This window comes from Phoenix dactylifera, chromosome 11 (genome assembly GCF_051530095.1).
Source record: "Phoenix dactylifera cultivar Ajwa chromosome 11, Ajwa_hap1_PhDact_Kaust_v1.1, whole genome shotgun sequence".
Lineage (NCBI taxonomy): Eukaryota > Viridiplantae > Streptophyta > Magnoliopsida > Arecales > Arecaceae > Phoenix > Phoenix dactylifera.
The window spans coordinates 30,300,791-30,318,014 of record NC_143200.1 but is presented as its reverse complement, the minus strand read 5'-3'; the positions used below and the strand labels follow the sequence as shown (position 1 = coordinate 30,318,014).

The window sequence follows — 17,224 nt, the reverse complement described above, 5'->3', positions numbered from 1 at the left end:
GTTGGAAAATAAGGGAGAAAGAAGGTGAAGAAGAAGAAGAAGATTTAGAAAATAATGAAGGAGCAGAGAAACCACCAGTCTTATGTGCCGTCAGGTAGGAGAAGGTCGCCAGGCCCTTGCCTTCCGCTTACCAACCCAGCCAGCGGGCGAAACAGTGATCGAACGAGGCACGTGTCTCAAAGGAGTCTGAAATTTTAAATCAGAATGCAGGTCATACAATCTCCTCCGACTATAATCATCAAGAGATCTTAAAAAAGAGTAGAATTTAAATCATAATCAAGGGACCGCATCTTCGTTTTCAATATCAAAAGGAGTGCTCGAGCAAAGAATGCCGACATGACCGGTGCACAATTTTTTTTTTTTTAGTACACCAGCTGCTCATATTAATCTCGTGAGAGCACAACCAACAGAGTCAAAAGAAAGAAGACAACTCAATGAAGGAGGAATAGTAGAATGTCGGGTTCAGAGGATCTCTCTAGAGTGGTTGACAATATAGGAGACAACTCAGCCCGCAACTCTATTCGCCCTCAGTATACATGCACGGCCTAGAAAGTATCACGCTCCTGCACTAGCCACTGGATATTGCTAAGAAGTGGATGCTCATCCCCCCTCCACCCCTTCTCTAGTATCCACTCGATCACCACGGCTGAGTCTCCCTCAAGGATGATGCTCCCAGCACCTAACACCTGTTTTGCATAGAAAATGCCCTCCCACGCTGCCTTAAGCTCCTCTCCCAAAACTAATCTCGAAAGAGCGTCGCTCTCTTGTCGCAACCAGTCGGGAGAATTGGTCCTGATCACAGACGCCACACCAGCTTTGTTTCTACAAGTAGGTAGACTATCATCAAAGTTCACTTTAAAATGATCGGGGAGTGAGGGCTCCTAAAAAACAAAAACAAACCTAATGCATAGTTCATAGGCATAAATATGGTTCAAAATTTGGCTACCAACTTGAGCAACAATGCTGCAAACATACGTGGATCAATTTGGTAGCCAACTCAAAACCAGCTGGGAATCTGAGAAGATTGCCGATTAGCTTAGCGACTTGCATAGCATCCTCTGGTGTGGGGGGGAGGAACAAGAGAGTCCAAATCCAAGGCTTTGATGGTGCGATGGAGCGTCCATGAGCAGGCACAGAATAGGTGCTTCCTATGTGCTAATTTCGCTGGTGGTTGGTTGATCCATCAAATCCAACTCGATTAGGGACTTACCCAATCGCAGCATCTCAAATATGCTCCCAGCTAAAATCATATATCTTACATTCTCATTAGAAGATCGTTGCCAATTTGAGCCTAAGTTGTTGCAGAAAGCAAACATCTAGACGAGATTATTGGTTGGACTAGATCCACTGTTGAGCTGGTGGACTCGTCCCACCAGAAAGCAACACAACCAAAGGTGAACAAAGAAGAGAGATGAGGGAAAAAGGAGCCACGGGCTGTGTTCCTTTCTGGTCACACTGGTCAATGGTGGATCCGATCCAACTAAAAATTTTTTCGGACTGGGAACACACTTTGCCTACAAAGAACAAGGCCGAGGAGTTCTTTCAAACTAACTTGATATTGTGAAAGCAAAAACATCTGCAAAGATTGCAGCTGTTCGTATTTTGTACAAGACCGTTGCAAGATCAGATAAAGTTTACACATTCTCAATTGATTCTTAGAGAATTTATGCACATGCAAAAATGGAAATTTCGCAAGAATTCAGAATTTAATTGGGGGGAGACGAACAATATATACCTCCTCGGAAAGTTGGCCTTGGACCACTACCTAACCGTAATGTATTTTCAAGAAGTTTGTAACATGAACAGTACATGAACAGTCCATCCGAAATGGAAGGTAAGGAAGGGATAGGAATGCGTTCACTTGTTTTTTTTTGGTAGAAACGGAATGCGTGCATTTGAGGTGCACGATGTGGAACTCCAGGTTGCCTTAAAAGCTGAAATTTTTTTCTTCTAGCAACGCAATCAAGGAGCATTATGACAGGTGATCTCCAACTGCACCACAATTATATCTGGGAGACCTTAAATGGAGATGGCAATTCAGATCCTGGGTTCGTAATGCGTCCAGCAGCCAAAATCCTGGACAAAAAAACAGAATATCACGTTAGGCAAAAATTTTATATCCGACTCATGTACACTTTTTTATTCTGTCTGAGTTTGTCCATTGCAAACTGTAAACATTAATACAATTGTATGACGACGATATCTTCCTTAAATCTATTTCAAAAACAAAGCAGAAAATCCTGCTCTCGTGTCATCCTTTCTTGCCGGAAACCCGAACTCTTAACATACTTCATCCATGCTAGCCTTCCCCGGCAAGAAGTGTTCGAGGTTTATTCCTGCAAGAAATTCTTTAGGAGATCTTGAATTTTTGTTGATCTATTAAAGCGGCGTAAGGATTTGTCATTACTATTTTTCAAAGGTAATGTTGTGCACAGGGTTGAGTAGATTATCTGTCATTTGGAAACACGAGCTCAAGTATAATTAGTTTGTACAAGAAACGGGAGGCGTTGTCCTGGTCCTGTGGACGAGACACATAATTACAAGCAGCTAGCGTCGATAACGAGAGAGCGTATTGGAGCTGGAAAATTAACTGATCGATATAATAGACTACTCATCAGATCATTGCGCAACTAAAATTAATCTGTATCGAGATAAGGAACACATCAATCTGGCACGAGCTACATCAAATGTTAAAATATACATATAGACGATGGAGCTAGAAAATTGAAGGGCCGACCTTATGTCTCTCTGCTAACGGCTCAGATGCTAATATGCTATTCTTAGCTCAATTGTGCCACCTCGACGGCCACCTCACTCCCTCCTATTATTAGCCTATCGTCACCAGCCATTTGTCCCCATCCCTCTCCACCTTAATCTCCGAGGAAGCATGCCATCAAAACCCAGCCACCTCTCTCCTTCCTCTTCCCACCTCCGCTAATAGCAGCATCCTGATCCATTGCACCGGCGGGTGGGCGACGAGCAGCAACATGGCCGCCCGGCGGTCTCTGCCGCTCCTCGTGGCTCTGCTCTTCGCCGCAGCGTCTCTCCACACCGACGCCGCGAGCTTGGCCGAGGCGGACGTGCTCCTTAAGTTCAAGACGATCATCACCGATCCCGGCGGCAAGCTCAGCAGCTGGATTGCCGGCACGGACCCATGCAGCGACGGCAAGGGGAACGGGAAATGGGGCGGCGTCATCTGCAGCGACGGCAATTTGCACGGCCTGCAGCTGGAGAACATGGGCCTCTCGGGCATGCTGAATGCCAGCGTGGGCGCCCTCAGGAAATTGCCGGACCTCCGAACGCTTAGCTTCCGGGACAACCAATTCTCCGGGCCGATGCCGGACGTGAAGAATTTAGCGGGGATGAGAAGTATATTTCTGTCGAACAACAAGCTGTCGGGGGAGATCCCGGACGACGCGTTCCAAGGGATGGGCTCGCTCAAGAAGGTGGACCTCTCCCACAACGAGTTCTCCGGCCCCATCCCGACGTCGCTCGCCCGTGTGCCCAAGCTCCTGCAGCTCAGGCTCGACGACAACAATTTCTCCGGCACCATACCCGATCTCCGGCAGAAGGAATTGCACCTCGTCAACGTGTCCCGCAACGAGCTGGAAGGAAAGATTCCGGACGGCCTCAAGAACGTCAGGGACGCCTTCTTCGATGGTACGCTCTCGAAGCCGTACTTTCTTCCCCTTCCTTCCTTCGCTCTGAATCGATGCGATGCTTTCTTCACCTTCCTTCCTTCGCTCTGAATCGATGCGCTCCACAAGCTCCACTACCTGACTCGTATTGTTGCTGCTGCTGCTGTTGTTATCCTTCTTCTTCTTATTATTATTATTCTTATATTTCTTCTCGACCACACCAGGCAACAAAAACCTGTGCGGCGAAGCTGTCGGAAACCCTTGTGCGACGCCAACGCCGCCACAACAGCCATCACCACCGGCACCGCTGCAGCGGGTGCCGCTCGCACCAGCACAACAGAAGGCATCCCCGTCACCAACGCCGCCGCCCCAAGAGAACTCGATCCCGGTACTCGCCGTTGTCACATTAATAGCCTTCGGCGGGACAATAGCGATAGTCGGAGCAATCGTCGTCGCACTCAACCGTCGGCGAGAGGAAGTGGAGGTATTAGGACAGCCCATACCCTCGAGGACCTCCAACAAATACACATCGTTTCAGGAGGAGAAGCTCGAGAAGGATGCGCTGGTCAAGTACGACGTCGGGAGCGCCAGTGGGAGGAAGGCCGGGATGGCGGCGGCGGCGGCGGGGGGGAACGATCAGGGAAGGCTGGTGTTTGTGAGGAAAGGGAGGGAGAGGTTTGAGCTGCACGACCTGCTCAAGTCCTCGGCCGAGGTGCTGGGGACGGGCAACTTCGGATGCACCTACAGGGCCACTCTCCCGAACGGGCCATCCATGGTGGTGAAGAGGTTCAGGGATATGAACAGGACCGGCAGAGAGGATTTTGAGGAGCACATGAGAAGGCTGGGGAGGCTGTCCCACCCCAACCTGCTGCCATTGGTGGCCTACTACTACAGGAAGGAGGAGAAACTCTTGGTCCACGACTACGTCCCTAACAGGAGCTTGGCTCTTATGCTCCATGGTATTTCTCTCTCTTTTCTTTTTCTATTTTTTGGTAGAATACCATACTCCATAGATGGTGTTACGGGAGAACTTAGCCACCATGCCCCACGTGACCGGCACGCGCGCCCAGAAAGACTACGGCAGCCCCTTGATCCAGCAATCCGACCCCGAGTCGGACATCTTCGGCTCCGCAGCCCGACCCCGAGTCGGCTGCCCCTTGATCCAGCAATCCGACCCCGAGTCGGACATCTTCGGCTCCGCAGCCCGACCCCGAGTCGGCAGCCCCTTGATCCAGCAATCCGACCCCGAGTCGGACATCTTCGTCTCCGCAGCCCGACCCCGAGTCGGACATCTCTCGACAACGACAGGCTATTCCCCAGAGGCACGCCGCAGCTTCCTGCTCCACTACTCCCTGCAACGGTTGTATCTGGCGCTGCTCCACTACTCCCTGCAACGGTTGTATCTGGCGCTGCTCCACGATCCCCTGTAACAGCCGTACAAAGCGGAGCTCCACTACGCCCTGTCATGGCCGTACCCAGCGCTGCCCCACGACGCCCTGTAACGGCCATGTCAGTGGCAGCTCCATCGTGCTACACGATGACCAACCCCCCAAAAGGACCCCCCAGCCTGGTATATATGCGGCTGGGGGAAGAAGGGGGAGGGTAAGCAAGAACTTCCAGAGCATTCTCTTACTTGCTACTATTATCTCTCCTTCTCCTCCAATCTCCTCTGACTTGATCGTCGGAGGGCCCCCACTACCCCAGTGGTGGTGCGAGGCTTGCTTGCAGGTTTCCCAGTGGAAGGTGGAGCGCAATCAACACCAACCAAGGCAACTCAAACGGAACCCCGTTCACACCGCTGTGCCAATCGTTCTCGGTTTGGACCACCAGCAACAGTTGGCGCTAGAGGAAGGGCCAGCCTCCTCTCTCCATTGACTACCCTCCAGGACTGTGGGGGCCCGTTGGGGTAAAACCTGGCCGGAACCTTCCCGCTGGGGGGGGCTATGTTGTGGGGGGGGGGAGGGGGCCTTGAATTTAGTCCCACATCGGCTAGAGCGGAAAGGTTCCGTGCCTTATAATGAGGAGGGCGAAGCCTTTTCCTCACGAGGGCCCTTTTGTGAGACAAAACCGTGAGGGCAATCCCCCCGTCAGCGCTGGACGCGCGGGCCGGAAACGTCTCCCTCCGTCAGCGCTGGACGCGCGGACCGGAGCGCCCAAAGCGGACAATACCTCGTGGGGGACGCGGTCTCTTTCTGCTCGGCTCGGTTGGGACTAAGGCTGTTGCCGGGGTGAAAATCCCGCAACAGATGGTAATCAGAAGGCATCCGTTCCATTATAGAGTAGTCTTGGTTTCTAGAATTCAATGTACTTGCCATGATAATTATTTAAGTGGTTAAAGCCTCGATCGAGTTGGTCTAAGCATAGCCAAGGCCAGCAATTCGATTGAGGTCGGCCATTTCTACAGCATTTGCAAATTCTTTGATCAATTGGCATGATTAAATATTTTCCTCTCAATCCCTGGTATATATATATATATATATATATATATGCTCCCCGTAACATCTCCTCTTCGGTTAATTGGTTTACATGACTGGGGCAAAAGAGCAAAAACTATTGGAAGAAGCATAGAACAGTAAACCAAGTTAGATAAATTGAATTTGTCACTCGGCTCCTGATTTGTTGAAATTTACTGCTTAGGTAACCGAGGCCCGAACCATCCGATGATGACGCTCGACTGGCCGGCACGCTTGAAGATCGTGAAAGGGGCAGCTAGTGCTCTGGCTTACCTCCATGAGGAGCTCCCGATGTTAGGGGTGCCCCATGGCCACCTGAAGTCCTCCAACGTGCTGCTAGGCGAGTCCCTGGAGCCCCTTCTCACCGACTACGCCCTCATACCGGTGATGAACCAAGCTCACGCTGCACAGTTCATGGTGTCCTACAAGTACCCCGAGCGCAAGCAAATTGGCAGAACATCCAAGAAGAGCGATGTATGGAGCCTTGGAATGCTGATGCTGGAGATTCTTACAGGTAAGGTCCCCATGCATGACGCACAGCAAGGGAAGGAGAGCACCGATTTGGTGAACTGGGCGAACTCGGTCGCCAAAGAAGAGTGGGCCGGCCAAGTGCTCGACAGCAAGATGAGCAGGACCAAGGATGCCGAGGGGCAGATTTTGAAGCTGCTGCAGATTGCATTGGCTTGCTGCGAGGAGAACGTCGAAAAACGGTGGGAGTTGAAGGAAGCTGTCGACAAGATCGAAGAGATGACACAGGGGGATGGGGACAACTCTTCGACCGCCGCTGAGGGGGAGGTCGATTCATCCAAAGCTGGGCCTGAGGATGATCTCTCTTCTATTGCAATTAATTGAGCATTAAAGGGAGGTTTGAGATTACATTGTGTTTGAGCTTTCGCGTACAAATCCAAAAAAAAAAAAAAGTAAAAGGAAAAGAAAACGAATGTTGGAGATCAGGTGCTCCAAATGTCCGGTGATGGCCTTGCTTTATTCTTCTGTGTCTTTGCGGAGATCGCAAAGCGGTAGGGATCTGTAAAAAGTCGTCGTCCTGTTTGTTTTAGGAATCAAACACAAATTCCCAATGATTTGGGCATTTACTTATGCTCAATTCTCATATTCTCAATCGGACCATTGTTTCTAATTGCGAGGCCGACGATGATCTCATGCAACAAATAACTCTGGCTATGTATAACTTGGTTATATTTATTAATTCCTTATACATCCTCCTTCCCACAAGTCATAAAATTATAGAAGAATTATTCATTCTAACAAATGATAGCAAATGTACTCCTAGGATATGGTTGGGCCTTCTGTAATAAGCTTTTTCGAGTTTGCGAGCATACATCTTTTTTATCAAGCAATAAAAAATGGGAATAAAAAGAGAAGGCTGTGAATTTCCTCGTGAAATGCTTGACATGGGACGATTTTGAATCATTGCCATGGGAATCAACTGAATTACAGCAGCTTATGACCCCAGAAGGCTGCAAAGGTTTATTCTAATAAAGCCTACGCACGTATGAAATTCACAACCATCTGAAGAGATAGAAATATAAACACTTTTTAAGTCTGGGTTGAACAGTAGACATGCTTTCAAGATTACTACAGTCGCGGTTAAGAGGATTGCCATAGGTCTGTTACCTCCTGCGAAATCCATGCGTAGAAGCCAAGCCATAAACTAATGCACAAACATCCGCCGATCCAAAGATAATAATAGAATGGAGAAAACTCAATCAAGACCACATTTTGATTGCTAAAAAATAGACCCGGATTCGTTCAGACACAACCAGAAAAATAGACAAGGCTACTGTATCGCAAGCTAAACTTCATCACCCAAAAATCCTCATTCAGCAGTGCCGGAAAAAAAGTAAGGGAAAAGAGGAAACAAAAAGGGTGCTTGAAGGGGAAGAGGAGAAGCTAACTCTGTTATATCAGGCAAGCGGCGCGCGCGAGCCGTGGCTCTATGCGGAGGGGATTTCGACGTCGCCGTCGGTGATCTCCTGCTGGAGGTCCTTGGGGTCTTTGCCATCGACGGTGCAGCCGACGGAGACGCACGTGCCGAGAATCTCCTTGACGGTGCCGGCGAGGTCCTTGGCCATGGATCTCGGGCGCATCACCCGGGCGATCTCGATGACGTCATCGAGGGAGATGCTGCCGTTGTGCTTGATGTTCTTGGTCTTCTTGCGGTCGCGCTCCGGCTCCTTGAGGGCCTTGATCACCAGGGCAGCGGCGGAGGGCACCACCGTCACCTTGGCCTGGCGATTCTAGACGGTGAGCTTGACGGTGACGCGGAGGCCCTTCCACTCCTTGGCCGTCTCCTTGGCGATGTCCTCGCCAACCTTCTTGGGGGACAGACCCAGGGGACCGATCTTGGGGGCGAGGGAGCTCGCCGCGCCGACCTCGCCGCCGGTGACGCGGACGTACACGTCTACGACCTGGGAGGGATCGAATTTAGGCGGCATGGCGGCGGCGGCGAGGAGGAGAGACAACGTGGAGGGTTATTAGGATTAGGTTTTTTTTTTTTTCTTCTTTGTGAAGAAGAAGAAGCGGCAAAATGGTGCGGGGATTCGGATGATCGTATATAGCGCGTGCGCCTCCAACCGCGATCCCGGTTGAAGCTACGGAGTATTTTAGAGGCAGGCCAGGAGGCCCAGGCAAGAAAAATATTTACGGCCTTGCTTGCACAACCACGTGGGCCTAAATGTGCTTTCCTTCTTTTTTACCCCAACTTTGATGGATGCATCATACAACTCTCGTATACACATCCAGAGAGAGAGAGAGAGAGAGAGAGAGAGAGAGAGATTGATGTAACATTAGTAAAGGAGTCCCACAAGAGTTCTCCTAGTGTGATTAGCTACATTGCTAGCTATGCAATCAACTGCATTTCGATTGATTGTAGACACGGGTCGCCTCCAATGAATTCAAGGTGGTCATGATCCTCCAGAATAGGACATGACTACCAACATGGACTTCCACTTTCACAGCCAACCAATCACCATTTTGCATCACCCTCCAATAGGGTGTTGGTTGCTCTAAGCATATTATCAGCATGGATGGACCCTTTCCACACTCCATGCAGCTCCGCCATCAAGACAATAGTATCGAATATTTGAGCACCACCTATAGTCATTGTTGCTGCTAAAATTAGGGTTGAGGTCGGTCACTGCTTGAGGTGCACCAAGGTCGACCTTTGCCGAAGTAAAAGATAGGTTGTCTGAGAGCTAGGGAGCAGCTTCTAGGATTTGTTGAGCCAAACTCACCGCTCCGGGAAGTGAGCATGACTTGCGAGAAGGTCCAGTTGCCAGAAGGTTTACGATGGAGGACCCTCCGATGATTAAGTTGGTGGAGATCTAGAGCAACAATGGAAAAGAGGGAGAATGAGAGGGGGAAAGTGCTCGAGAGAAAAAGATTTTCCTCTAAAATCCCCCGATTAATTATCCCTATATACAAGATGAGATCGGCACTCATTATCTAAATTATCGAAAAGTGCCATAACTGTGTGATAGCAGCTAATCTTGCATTAATCATATAATAACGACTTCCCATGATAAGCACGCGGTGATACTTGAGTTCATTGTGCGTCCACAGTTGTGCTGGCACAACCGCTATCAAGGCCATAAGTGGCTTCTTTAATGATCGTTGGTGTTACTCCATGGTTGGTCCGACTAGAATAAAGCATTGGTCTATACTAAAGTAATTTTTCTTAGCTAAGGTCGAGGCTAGGTTGATCGAGATAGTCTGAGGTCAAAATGACTAATATTCTCCCCATTAATCACAAATGAACAACCGCGACACCAAAGCCAACTCTAATAGAAAGGGAAGTTTACTGCGTGTTCGTATGCATCCCTGCATTGAAATTCTAGCCGTCTCCACTTTGTGGAAGAACTTTGCTACAAGCATGCTTATTAAATTGGTCGTTGGGAATTCTCATTTGAATCGTAAGGAGGTTGATTGCGTGGCCCCAAATATTCTAAATCTTCCCAAGCTTTAGAAATTGCTTGAACATATGATAACCTTTGATAAGTTAGACCAAGTTGTTTGCCCTTTGTTCCTGGTAAAACCACCTACTCTGGCTGGCAGATGTTGATTAAAGTTACCATTGTGTCCCGATAAACTCTCCAAGTACCCGAGTCAAAAAAAAAAAAAAAAAAAAAAATCATCGTGCGAGGAAATCCGATAGCAAATAAACCCTTGAAGACACTTAACTGCAATGTTGAATTGGACTCGTACAATAAATTAACAGACGTTGATGTTAAGACATATTACAAAATATAAAAAAAATTTAGAAAGGACTCCCTCTCTCTCTTCATTGGATCCTTCGCGTCCACCGTCCAAAAAAAAAAAAAAAAAACCTTATTCTCCGGCAAAAGCCGAGAAGGCAACAATAAAAATTGCAAGAAAAGACCACTGATGTATGGCATGCTGCAATCTTCCAATTTGAAAAAATTCAGATTTTTAAGTTGAGAGTAAGATATGTACATATATATTGATGATAAGTAGGAGATAGTAAGGATTATTAGTTTGCATTTTTGCCGATACAAGATTTCCCGGAAGAGGACCCCTGAATTCCTTTTTCGCGATGAATAGCGTAACAGTGGACGTGAATGATGATTGCTTGTTCTCTATTTTAATCTTCAAATACTGTCTATTATGATGATTGATGTTTGTGCCGTATGGTTTGCTGAGAAATATCTATATGCACACATATTTGAGCCTTGAGACAACATTATTTGGCAAAACCTACCAAGACACTAAGCAATGAGAGGGGCGGTGGCAACAACATCATGTGTCTTTTTTAAATACAACCAAAGGCTTTTCTGTTGCAGTAAGCATGATTGTTTAGACTTGTACACAGCACAGATCATACAAGAGATACCAAACATCGATTACGAAGCAAGTATTCGAACAATCCAATCAACAAGCGATTTTTTGAATAGATGATGTCAATCCTTTGGGAGCAAACCTAGATCGCCCATTCTTCTCGGATAAGTTTTGGGGCAATGACATCGATCGAACTGTTAAGAACGCCAAGACAACTGAATCAAGCGACATCCCATGTGCGAGGGGAAAAAACTAAAGCTCAATCAAGGGAATAAAAAATTATCACTAAACTTGAGAGGAGTTTGATACGTGAATAAAATATGCGCACACTGAAATATATGCGATTAATTTCTAATCATGACGTACGCAATAGCATAGAGAACGGAACGGGCATCAAGGCCTAACCACCAGGGCTAGTCATAATAATCTTGCAGAATAACGTACTGCTCAAACATTTAATTTAATATATTAAATTCTGGGGTTAAATTAACGGCATTTGCTTCCCGGAGTACCCATTTCCAGTTCGGCAGCTCCGGGGGGGCGGTGTTCTATATTCTCTCCAACCCCAACGATTAAACGATATGGAGAGGAGAGCAGCGACGTGGCCCTTGAGAAGCCTCTCTTCTCCTTCCTCTACTCTCCCTCTCCGTTTCTCCTCGCCTCCTTACCAATCTTAACGGTAGAACCACCAAAAGAGGCCAAAATCCTATAGTTTTCTGCCATAACTCTGGGATCTTTTCCGACCGATTCTGCCGCGAAGTTGGGATTTTCCCGCTAAAATCAACGGATTCTGATCTAACGCTGTGATATTTCAGCTGAAATTGCGATCCCCCCCCCCTCTCTAAAAAGAGATTTATTCTTATCCGAAGTCGTGATTTTTTATTTTCCCCCGCTATTAAAATCGATTGCTGCCGAGCAAAATACTAGCGATTCAGAGAGACCCACCCGGAAAATCCCTCAAAGAGCGGGGCCATGGCCGATTCTTCGGAGCGGAAGCGCTCTCTAAAGCTCTCCCTCTTCGTGGGGCTGACCGAGTCCTCCGCGAGCGAGCTCAACGCCGCTCGATCACCGAGGTGCTTCGACGGCGGGGCCGTCGGTCTCGGGATCGTGGCGGCGATGAGCAACGACGTCGGCGACGTGAGTCCTGCGAGGGTGGCGGCCCCGGCCCTGTCCCGATCCGACCCGATCCCGATCGTCCTGGGGAGGCCCGCAGCCAAGCCGAGGGGCCCCGCCGCGAGGGGGGAGGAGGACAAGGAGGATGTGCAGCTATCGGAGTGCTACACGTGTGTGATCTCGCACGTGCGTGGCAACCCTGTGACGAAGAGGGTATACTTCGACGATGGCTCCGATGGCATAGACGGAGGCAACCCTGTGACGAGGATGAGTTCGGGGGTGTTTTTTGAGTCGGCGCCCCCGCCTCCGTAGGCGAAGGAGTTCTTGAGCCGCTGCTTTTTGTGCCAGAAGGAGCTTCGTGGGCTGGATGTTTTCATGTACAGGTGCTTCTTGTTATTTATTTATTTATTTTTTCAAGCGGTCGGACAATTTTATCATCATCATTTTGTGAGTTTATTTCTTATTTTGTTCCAACTTTCTGATCATTTAGCTTTAGTTTCTCGTGTCATTATCAAGAAGCGACATATCCAATGCTGTTGAAGCTTTTTTCTTCTTTTTTTTTTTCCCACTTTTCCCACTATAGATGCAGGTTTAGCTTTGTGAAAGTAGTAAAATCCGCTCGAAGGCCATGAAACTTGTCCCCAGTTTTGCTCGATCCCGTTAGGAACAAATTAGATAAGGATCTAATTTAGTCCTTGTAGTAATGTTCTATCTGTGATAACTTTCGTATGGCGTACGTCTTAATAGTCTGTCTAATAATCGAGATTGTAGGATGTTGTCGTGTTCCAAACATGCAGCACTAATGGATTTTCTGTTTTGTGTTTTCTTCCGTTGCCCTGCAGAGGAGAGAGAGGCTTCTGCAGTGTGGAATGCAGACGCCAGCAAATTAGAAGCGATGAGCACGGGGCAAAATGTGGGCCTGAAGAGTCACCTTGTTCGGCTCCTTAATTTTCTTTGCGCGCCTCCTGATGCAGCGGCTTAACTGTATTACGGTTAATCTCCCTTTGGTTTGCTGGAGGGCCGATGCAGTATCAAGCATCAGCCCGAGCTTTGAGGGCCAGCAGATCGAGTTTAAACTGGGATGATATCACCAACTTTGATCTGCATTTCCTATGTGAGGACTTAGGCACGATCCCAGATGCTATTGCTGTCGCTGTATGGCCAAATGCTTATCAGGTTCGGTTGGCTGTTAAGTTCTTTGGTCCGTACAATCTAATGCCGGAGTCCTCTTCACCTCTCAGTGATGACCGAGATGAACCTGGTGACTCGGACTCGGACTTGAGAACCATACCAAGAATGTAGGGGCAAGCCCTCCAATTCCCGTTGTCTCTCCCCGCAGCAGGGTTTCCGTGAATATCTGTTGTTCCATCTTTTGTGAATTTGTCTTCGGCTTTCTCCATGTTTTGGCAGTTCGGATACTGCTTGGAGTGATTCTTCTCACATTTTAACCTACAATTTCGGCATTCATAACGTCGATATGGTAATGCGCCAGGTAAGCTTGCATGCAAATCACACTAAACTCGCTAGGGTTGCATAGCTGAAACAAATGAAGATTAAACTAAGAATAATTTATCAAGCAACCCCCAGTACCACTTGAATAATTAAAGCAGGAACAGCAACTATTTGCTATCTTAACAGTTTTGATTCTAAGCTCTTCCTAAATACGTACATATAAGTTCAGCCCAATTCATTCCAATGGATAAGTTGAGCCCATCAGGTTTCAATTGGGCTGACTACCTACCCCGACTGCATAAAAAGGCAATCAAAATCAACAACCTATGTAAAACTTTAAGCTGTCAGAAATTAAATATCGAAAAGCACGTACAGAACAGCCCCCCATGAACAAAATTCATATGAGGCCGGCACCAGAAAAATAAATATGAAACGAGCTTCCTATTTTGCCTCATTTTCTCTGATATCTATCTTAAAGAAGAAGCTCAAAAATCATAAGCTCTTTCTAACGAAGTTATACTTCTCATTTAAAAAATTAAAAAAAAAAAATCACAGTACTAAGCAGTTTTCTGGCTTGTTAAAAAAAAAAAAAAAAAGATAGATGAAGATGTTGGATGATCTTTTTTGGCACGTGTATTTCTTTTTTGCCATCCATCTGACAAGGCGGTATATATATACGATAATAGTGAGCTACCAAGGGCCGGTTTTTGAATTTAATCATAGCTATATACAAATATATAATAAGGAGTAGGCTATCCAAGGGCCGGTTTTCGAATTTAAGCGGAGAGGCCTCTTCCCGCTTCTCGTGCCGGACCCATTCTCGGAGTTTCGTTTCTTGGTATCGTTGGCGCTCCATCGAAGATCCCCCGTCTCCATATAGGGATTTCGTCGATTCTTCTTGCGATGGCAGATGGTAATCCTCCTGATCTATCTTATGCTCTATCCTGATCTCGAATTTCTTGGGGTCTTATGGCCGATGAATGCTTCGATTGGCCGATAAATCTCTCGATCATCTCTCTCCGTATTGATGCCCTGTTTCTTGATATGAATCACTTTGATCTCGAAATTAAGCAGACTATGGTCTTCCGTGAGCTTCGAAAGACCATGGGAGAGATCGTAGCCCTTCTGATCTCTCCAGTTTCGATTCTATTTCTTTATATGAATCAAATCGATCTCGAAATTAGGGTTTTGGAATATCGTAAGCCTCCAATCTCTCCAACTTCTATCTACTTTCTTGATATTGATTATATTAATCTTGAACTTGGGGTTTTATGGTGTATCCTATTTTCTTGGAGCTTGAATTTGTCTTTCATCAGGATATAACATTTCAAGATCTAGTGTATTCTTCAAGATGAACAGAGTGAATTTATAAGTGACATCTATGGAGTAGAATCAGTTATATTTCTTTTAATTGTCATCCCCTCTCTCTCACAGGGCAGAAAAATGAAAAAGGAGAAAACGGGGAAGGAATAATAATAGAAGGTAGGGGCATGAAGTTGCATACTCTGATTTATTTTGGGATTTTGATTTCTCCTGGATCTTAAAATATGGTATCTGCGCTTCTATGTTGCACTGGAAAACAAAAATTGGTGTTCAAATAGATTATTACATTCAGAACTGATTGTGGACTGATCTCTGGGAGAGGGGCAACAAAACAGAGAGAGAGGGAGAGAGCCGGCAAGATTTGAAGGCAGCTGGTAGGATTCCAGGGTTTTGGTGATGACTTTTTTCTGCTTCTCCTTTGTGCCTGGTTCTCGACAGCCATACTTGTTCCTTTTTCCCCCTGTTTTTTCAGTTGATAAATCTTAATATCCAGCTATATTGTGTTTCTGTTGTAGTTACAGAACTTTTATTATGGCATGCGATCCTTAAAATGTCATCATGCTGCACTCTCAGAAGTGCATCGCAAACAAGTTACATGCGCACTGGTTAGCTCCTCACTATAATGTTATGCCTAAATAGATGATACCTTTTATGACATTTATAATTTGGTAGAAATTTAAAGGAATCATGCACCTTTTTTTATTAAGTTTAGAATGTGCTAAATATAGGGCTTTTATTTGTCACAGTAGGTTTATCCTCACTTGTTTGAAATTTGCAACACAGATTACATTAATGCTTGTGTTTTTTTATTACTTTGGTTAGAAAGGTGTAAATTTTTTGAATTTCTAAACATCGTGCCTATTACAACGAATGTGGTGTCGAAAATCTCCCATCATCTTCTTAATCGACGGCTGACAAGATGTGGGACTCATTATTTACACTACATCCTCGCATTCGGTGATCACCATATACATGGCGTCTCTAAAATCAGACTAGACAGGTCCCTAATTCTTTGGCCAAAACCTAAAGATAGTGTGGTCACCCAGATGACTAGTAAAGATTGAAGTGAACAAGTACAATAGATGGAGAACTGACCGAACCAGTCCAAAAGACCTTAAAGCACAAAGCATTGTATTATAGGCCGAGTAGAGGGAGATGGCAAAGCAAACTATTATGGAGCAAGCCGAAAGGAGGCTAGCAACAAGTTGAGGCTGATAGGGCATGATTATTGGTCTGACAGATGGTATGTGATCTAGTCATTTTGACAAACCTAATTAGTAGAAGGAATGCTGGCGTTAGTTATCACAATTACCGAAAATGGAGGCCAGATGTGGACTTTTATTGAGAGTGGGCAATTACATGTGGATTGTCTCTTGGTATAAATAAGAGAATTGTACTCCAATTGAAAACCCTTCGACACATCAATTAATCAAATTTATTTTTAATTATCCTTACTTTATCTTTGTTTTATCTTGCTCATAATTTGCTAGTAGTACTCTACCCTTAGGAGTAGTAGTAGCAGTAAATCTTTTCGGTTGTAGCCTTGGCTACATTCTTTCCAAATCTATCTGTTGTGGTTCAAATCTGGCCCAAGGATGACCACACCGGAGGAGTCGGGGGAGCCGCCAGAGTGTGGAGGAAGAGGATGAAAGCCGCCTCCCGCAGTTGATGAGGTACCTGCACAAAGTCTCACCAGTATTTCCGGTGAGGGCCCTCCGACAATCAAGTTAGAGTAGAGTCTAGTTGGTCCAGCCAAAAGTTTCTTAGGCGTTACCTGTTGAGGTTCTTTATAGTTCCGGTAGGAGCGCTTAGGTGGCGGAGGTATGGCCCATTTTCATCATAAGTGGGAGTGGCGTGCTGCCAGAGCTTGCTTGTGGCGCACGGTGGAGTTCGTTCTTGGGAACGATAAGGCATTGACAGTCGTAGCAGGGTATGGCCTGTTTCCAGCATGAGTGGGAGTGGCGCGCAGCCAGAGTTTGCTTGTGGCGCGCGGTGGAGTCCGTTCTTGGGGACGGTAAGGCATTGACAGCTGTAGCAGGGTATAGCCGGAGTAGCATGGCACTGTCCTTAGCTGTCGTGGGCTGGTAAACGAAGCATGGCATGGTGGCATCGCAACGTATGGCCGCGTAAGAGGGCGTAGGCACGCACATGGGTGCGATCATTGGTGAAGCCGAACTCGTCGAGAGGTCGCATCAGGCATTTGGCGAGGTCGGCTAGATGGGTGCTGAGACCTGCCTAGCATCCCGGGTTCCGAGGTGTGCTCGGTGGAGTGCCCAGAGCTCAAAGGTCGGGGCGTATTACTGGAAAGGGCGCCTCGAGCTCGGTCGGAGCGAGTCGGTGAATATCCGAGGTTGAAGGAGCTTTCAGTGGAGCCCGAGGTCGGGCTGATTCTAGGCCGGACCGAGGATACGTCTGGTCGGCGTTGGTGTA

General features: G+C 46.9%; 2 protein-coding genes and 1 pseudogene across 3 annotated transcripts; 2 read left to right on the top strand and 1 right to left on the bottom strand.

The window, feature by feature from the left end:
- Positions 1-2,933: 2,933 nt before the first annotated feature.
- On the top strand, positions 2,934-7,032 carry LOC103715546 (pollen receptor-like kinase 1). Its single transcript, XM_008803217.6, has 3 exons — positions 2,934-3,660; positions 3,863-4,597; positions 6,276-7,032. The coding sequence occupies exons 1-3, from the start codon at positions 2,988-2,990 to the stop codon at positions 6,941-6,943; spliced, it is 2,076 nt and encodes a 691-aa protein (XP_008801439.4). The 5' UTR covers positions 2,934-2,987; the 3' UTR covers positions 6,944-7,032.
- Positions 7,033-7,658: 626 nt separating this feature from the next.
- LOC103715547 (large ribosomal subunit protein uL11z) lies at positions 7,659-8,669 on the bottom strand. Its single transcript, XM_088707940.2, has one exon. The coding sequence runs from the start codon at positions 8,197-8,199 to the stop codon at positions 8,047-8,049; it is 153 nt and encodes a 50-aa protein (XP_088564066.2). The 5' UTR covers positions 8,200-8,669; the 3' UTR covers positions 7,659-8,046.
- A 2,753-nt stretch (positions 8,670-11,422) lies between these two features.
- Positions 11,423-14,251, top strand: LOC113463273 (FCS-Like Zinc finger 14-like; annotated as a pseudogene). Its single transcript, XR_003387251.4, has 2 exons — positions 11,423-12,402; positions 12,862-14,251. The product of XR_003387251.4 is annotated as an FCS-Like Zinc finger 14-like (transcript).
- Positions 14,252-17,224: the final 2,973 nt, after the last annotated feature.

Excerpts from the sequence above, each read along its gene's own strand:
- LOC103715546 (XM_008803217.6), top strand. The coding sequence starts at position 2,988 with ATGGCCGCCCGGCGGTCTCTGCCGCTCCTCGTGGCTCTGCTCTTCGCC. Across the intron at positions 3,661-3,862 it reads CAGGGACGCCTTCTTCGATG|GCAACAAAAACCTGTGCGGC; the intron begins GTACGCTCTCGA and ends CGACCACACCAG. Across the intron at positions 4,598-6,275 it reads CTTGGCTCTTATGCTCCATG|GTAACCGAGGCCCGAACCAT; the intron begins GTATTTCTCTCT and ends TTTACTGCTTAG.
- LOC103715547 (XM_088707940.2), bottom strand. The coding sequence starts at position 8,199 with ATGCGCCCGAGATCCATGGCCAAGGACCTCGCCGGCACCGTCAAGGAG.